The sequence below is a fragment of the Styela clava genome, chromosome 2, assembly GCF_964204865.1.
Source record: "Styela clava chromosome 2, kaStyClav1.hap1.2, whole genome shotgun sequence".
Lineage (NCBI taxonomy): Eukaryota > Metazoa > Chordata > Ascidiacea > Stolidobranchia > Styelidae > Styela > Styela clava.
Window position 1 is genome coordinate 3353074 of NC_135251.1, and position 5997 is coordinate 3359070.

Here is a 5997-nt window from a genome sequence, read left to right on the forward strand (position 1 = left end):
CTCTGCCTGTGAGTACTTTAAGTCTCACACCAATCAGTATACACTGGCATGTAATTTTACACTATAATGTCTTATGGTCTTAGTAGGTTTTGGGGCTTTAGTGGTTCCTCATACTTCCACTCATAGATCAGTCTCCTCTATTTCTGAGCAACTTGGCATTTTTTTTTTTGTTATTTTTCAATTTTTTTTTTTATATTACAAAATTTAGGGAATACATAAAAATGTTTTTTTCTTCATTTTTACTACTTTTTTTTATTTTTTTTTCGATATTTTTTACTTTTTTGAAGCATTAAAAATTTTTTTACGTTTTGAAACTTTTTAAAACACACAGAGTTATAGAGAAAACCTATATACATTAGGAGGGATTGAGAATTAGATAAGTTGAATTATTTATCCAATTGTTATTTCATTCCAATACAGCAAGATTATGTACAGTGTTGTCAATCATGATAAACAAGAAATGCTGATTGCAGTGCATGAAAATTTGAAAAGCTGACATATACAAAATGGAAATTTACAATAAGCATTGCATGTCATTGTAATATTCTACATGTATTACTATTATAATATAACTAGAATTTATAATACACATATGTTTTTACTTAGATAGATTGGGGGCAAAGTTACTTTGGGCTCTGGCAGAGTCCTCAGCTACCATTCTGCTCTCTCTGGTTAGGAACATATTGTCTAACCACTAGGTGGAACCAGAGTTGAAATTAATTTATTATAACAGTCATAAAAAATGCCGACAAAATCACAATATTTAAACATCTCAGAAATGTTCTAAAATATACACATAAATTGTAAATTTCAGTAGTTGACAATAATTGTAAGACATAAGACCAAAAGGTGATGCATTTCACAACAAAAATTAATAAAAATTCGAACAATAGCTCTTTAAGACGAGTTACGATTAGGTTAAATAAAATTAGGCAATATCAATACATACAATAGCAGTTGTAACATTTATCTCATCACTAAGTGAAAGCAAGTCAAGTTTATTTTTTTCCAACCAGTAAAATAGATATCGATCAACAACAAATTATGAGTTTTACTAGGGAAGTGAGGCCACGAGGAACCGAAGCTGGTTTAAAAAAATGGAAATATTTGTGATGATGGTAAGTACCGTACAAATTATCTAACTGGATATCACTTACCAGAGATAGAAAATTTACTAAAGATTACATTAATACCAAGTCAAACACCAACTGATGGGGAATTTCCCAATTCTACTGACTGCTGCAATGATCGAGCAATCAAAATTATGCACTAGCTATAAATATTTATCAGAAAACAATGAGCCGAATCGAGAAAACCTAAATGTGTGTTTTATTTACAATGTCACAGTCAAAAGTTCCAATCAATCGGAAACAAAAAAGAAAGAAAATGGAATATGATAGCCACACAACTAGCCTGTAAGCTTTTTGAATGTTGAACAGCCAAAATACAAAAATAGGCGAAGGCTGTAAATAAATCAGGTTTGAGACATCACACACAATAAGCACATCTTGTTTCATGAAATAAGAAAAAATAAATGAATGCCAACTTTTTTGGTAAATTTTGTAAATGAATATATCGAAATGAAAGCTTTTTTGGTTATATTTTTTATTATTTTTTTTTATTTCAAATATTAAGCTAATGTGAAGTTTCAAGGAAAACTCATATATACAGTAAGAAGGATTCAAATACAGCAAGATTATGTGCAGTAGTTATCAATTATGAAAAACTAAAAAATCTCAAGAAATAATGAGAACTACAATTACCGGCACATAAAATTTTTAAAATCTGATCGACATAAAAATAATACATATATTCAATACACCAATCGGTATTCACTGGCATGTAATTTTACACTATAATGTCTTATGGTCTCAGTAGATTTTGGGGCTTCAGTGGACCTTCATATTTCCACTCATATATCAGCCTCCTTAATTTCTGAGCTACTCAGGAATTTTTTTTAGTTGTTTTTAATTTTTTTTTTTATTTCTATTTTATGACTATTTTCAATTTTTTTTTACGTTTTAAAACATAGGAAAACACACAAGGTTATATAGAAAACCTATATACATTAGGAAGGATTGAGGATTGGATAAGTTGAATCATTTATTCAATTGTTATTTCATTCCAATACAGCAAGATTAGGTACAGTTTTGTTAATCATGATAAACAAGAAATGCTGATTGCAGTGCATGAAAATTTAAAAAGCTGACATATACAAAACAAAAAATGAAAACTTACAATAAGCATTGCATGTAATTGTAACATGTATCACTATTATAAAAAAAACTAGAATTTATCATTCACATCTGTTGTAACTTTACATAGATTAGGGGCAACATTGGTTACAGCAAAGACCTCAGCTACCAGTTTGCTCTCTCTGGAACATTTTGTCAAACTACTAGGTTTAGCCAGAGTTAAAATTTATCACGTAAATCCAACATTTATAATAACAGCCATTAATTCCCAACCTACTTAGTATTATAACTTGTTGCGTGTTGGCGCACAAATTCTAAACTTTATAGGGATGTTTTAGTTACGTAGTATCAGTAGTTAAAAAGTCGGTGTTCCCGAAGTATTCCTACCAGGGCATTTTTTTAGCACTTTGCTCCCGTGGGATTCGTATCAGAGCATTTTTTTTAAGATACTTTGCTTCCATAGTATTCGTACCAGCGCATTTTCCCTTAAGATACTTTGCCTTAGTTAATCCCCACTTTAGTACGAATACTTCTGGAGTGCCGTATTCTTACCAATGTGCGGATTAAGTATTCTAATGGAAAATGACCTGTTATGAATACTTCAGGAGCGCCGAAACGTCAATATGAGAGATTCCGTTAAAGTTTATGAAATTCCAGCCAGAAACAAATTATAGGGTTTAATCAGTTGTGCCGCCTCGAAAAATAAGCGCTGAGAAAAACAGCTACAAACAAGAAAATAGCAAATTGGAAAATCAATTCTGGTTCACGATCCCCGTTTTCATCTGCATCTCTTTGCTGCTCTGCTTCTCTCTGTGCCTTAATAAAACAGACAATTGTCAATTTCAGCATAATATACTGTTAGTCAAATTAAATGCATGTCTTGTGAAGGGATATTTATAATGTGAGGTTGAGTTGTATATTATCTTATATTTTTATTATATATATTTTATTATATTTGATAAATTTATTTATGTTGGATTATTTTCATGGTGATATTATCATTTTGTGCTTATAACAGGAGAAAGTGTATAATAATGGACAATTTGGCCTTTTCGACCTATTCAAAATATTATTATAACACAAATGATAAATAGTTTTTTATAAGAATTCCATTTCACATATCGTTTATCTGCATATTTAGGCGCTCCAGAAGTATTCGTACCAATGTGGGATTAAATAAGACAAAGTATCCCGCCCTGGTACAAATACTACGCGAGCACCAATATTTATTGCATTTACTCACATCTTGTAAAGATTGTTGACGATTGTTTCCTTATTCATTCATATTCATGTTCCCTGCCACATTCACATCGCCGTAGATATGGGTAGTTTGTTGTCCTGGCATATCTAAACATTATGAGATACACACTAAGAATCATTCATTCATTTATATTTCATTCATTTATAGGGCAACACAAGTTTCCAAAAACATAAACTAAACAAAATAAGTCAAACTATAAAGTTTTTTTTTACGACAGAAAGCCTCATTTTAACAATAAATACCCACATCACGTTGAGTGGTTGAATGACAACTTGAACAACAAATTTTTAGGGGAACAATAGGTTAGGGAGCAGAGTCATAGCTAGGACATTATCAAAACAAGAATATCGGAACACAACATGTTATACAGCCCTCTTCCCAGTATCACTTACCTGCATGGGGTAATGGAAAATCAAAGTCTTGCATTTCATGCAAATCGTCATTTATCAAAATTCGGCTAACAATGAGCCTTTTAGGATATTCTTGTAAAGTAGGAAGAAGACGAAATGTTAATTCACGTTTGTGGGCTGCTAGAAATATTCTGTCGCATATGAATTGTCTGTGGGGCATATTGAATTGTAAATCTTCTTGATCAATCTGTAACTCGAGGCGAAGTCTGTCACTAGTTTTCAAAGCGAATGGATTGAACCGAATTGGAGCAAGACGTGCCCCTAGTTCTCTGTAATGGGATCTGATATTGGTTTCAGCAGTCTCACTTTTCTCGAAAAATGTGAAATGAAATTGGTTTCTGTTATATATATAGAGACAGTTGTCCATGATAACCTCTTGCCTACCAAGTAGCCATTTTAACCACTCGATGGCGACAGTGAACAGACTAAACTTTTTGCATCGAAATTCTATGCTGTTATCCTCTGTGATTTGATCAGGAATAATAACGTCCCAGTCAGTTTTACTTGAGAAATGTATTATGTGAATTTTGTCTTTTTCTAGACCGATGCACCATGACTGAATTTGCACGATCGCATCTTTGAGGAATTCAGAATCCGCGCTGATATCGAAAACTGGTGTGATACCAATGTATTCTTTGGGGCATATTGAATTGTCTATTCCAACTGACATCCAGACCTTTGTTTGTTTGTTGAAAGTTCCACTAGGAAACGTGACGTTGCATTCATTTAGTCTCATGGAGCCGCCGGCAACTTCAACATTTTCCGCTAAAAAAATAGATTTTTTCTATAATGCAATAAAAAATGAGGTGGTTCCAAAGTTATTTAAAGGACCCTTCCAATGACATTAGAAGTTCCATATTTATCCCAATCAATCGGGAAAGGGAAATAGATAAGACGTTTCAATAGCATGGCAAACACGGCCCTTGTTCGATCACCAGTCCATGTCGGCTATGAGAATAGTTAGCCAGTATTTTGTTTTAGATGCATAAAGCCCATTAGAGAAAGGAGGTCATTGGCTACAAAATGGGAAGATTGCTAATTACTGAAATAAAATGCAAGAAGTAGCTGAGCAGGAAATGGGTACTTGGACATAAATCACAGCAGGCTCAGCTCTAATTGCACTGTCATTTGAACATTTGGCGCAAAGAAGGCAAATATAGAAAAGGCTTGCTAGCACTGGGAATGCGACATAATATTTGTTAACATAAGTTATGAGAGCAATTCCCTGTGTATTGAGTTGGAATTTTCAATTGTTTTTTTCCCAGGTCAATCAGGTATGGAACAACGTATCCACATTCAGGAATAGCAATATGATTTGGTTCCATAAATTTGGATTGCTTGTATGACCAGAGCACGATATATTTTCATTAATTACATTCAAAGGAAGAGGATAATGTTTCGGAGCCACTAAAATAGTGGTTTCGGCATAAATTTTTCAGTACTCTCGAAGCATGACCATGATGGCGGACACCGTAACATAGTATGTGTACCAGGTTAGGATAAGGCCATAATTCCTGGTACAAATATTATAGGAGTCACTTGGCTAGTCCCAGAACTCATAAAAGAAATAAAAAAAGGAAAATTGTGATGAAAATATGGCCTAACCCTAACCTGGTACACATACAACATTCTGGTGTATCTTGGTTAACATACTTCGGGGGTTCCATTATTTCACATAACAGCTTGACATAGTGCAGTAGAACATCAGTGAACAAATCTTGAACTACCACAAATGGTAGAATAAAAACACTGTGCCTTGGTCAACGGATGTAAATCATTTTCATTTCGAAAAAATGTCATTTTGAAACCACTGAATTTATGCCAATAAGCCTTTTTCTCATTACAAATATACAGCATTGATATGTATGGCAATTCATATTTAATTGATTTTTTGCTATTCCAAATACTTGCCCAAAATTTTTTTTAAGTCCTAAGTAAAGTTGCCATGGCTGTTATTCGAGTTCGAATGAGTGAGTTACTCGAGTTCCCCCAACATTGCTACCAAGGCTCACAGATGATCGATTAATGTGTTATAGAAACAACATTGTCAGACGCAAATTGCAACCCTAAGTTGTTAGAATGAAAATGCTTGCTATTTGTTTTAATAATGATGATGGGGGGGGGGGGGGAG

The 5997-nt window shown here is 33.3% G+C and overlaps 1 protein-coding gene across 2 annotated transcripts; it reads right to left on the reverse strand.

Moving 5' to 3' along the window:
* Nucleotides 1-4624, reverse strand: LOC144419819 (uncharacterized). Of its 2 annotated transcripts, none has more exons than XM_078109875.1 (3): nucleotides 3849-4624; nucleotides 3439-3542; nucleotides 1-3005 (listed from the first exon to the last, which is right to left on the reverse strand). In XM_078109875.1, exons 1-2 carry the CDS (start codon nucleotides 4600-4602, stop codon nucleotides 3469-3471), a joined length of 828 nt encoding a protein of 275 aa, XP_077966001.1. In that variant the 5' UTR covers nucleotides 4603-4624; the 3' UTR covers nucleotides 1-3005; nucleotides 3439-3468. The 2 variants fall into 2 exon arrangements, with proteins under 2 accessions (XP_077966001.1, XP_077966000.1); XM_078109874.1 differs by having other exon boundaries at nucleotides 1-3011.
* Between the last annotated feature and the right edge of the window lie 1373 nt (nucleotides 4625-5997).

What these genes read in the sequence shown, in the direction of transcription:
- LOC144419819 (XM_078109875.1), bottom strand. Translation starts at nt 4,602, where the DNA reads ATGAGACTAAATGAATGCAACGTCACGTTTCCTAGTGGAACTTTCAAC. An exon ending in TTTTCCATTACCCCATGCAG is followed by an intron (nt 3,543 to 3,848) that starts GTAAGTGATACT and finishes CATAATGTTTAG; the next exon opens with ATATGCCAGGACAACAAACT.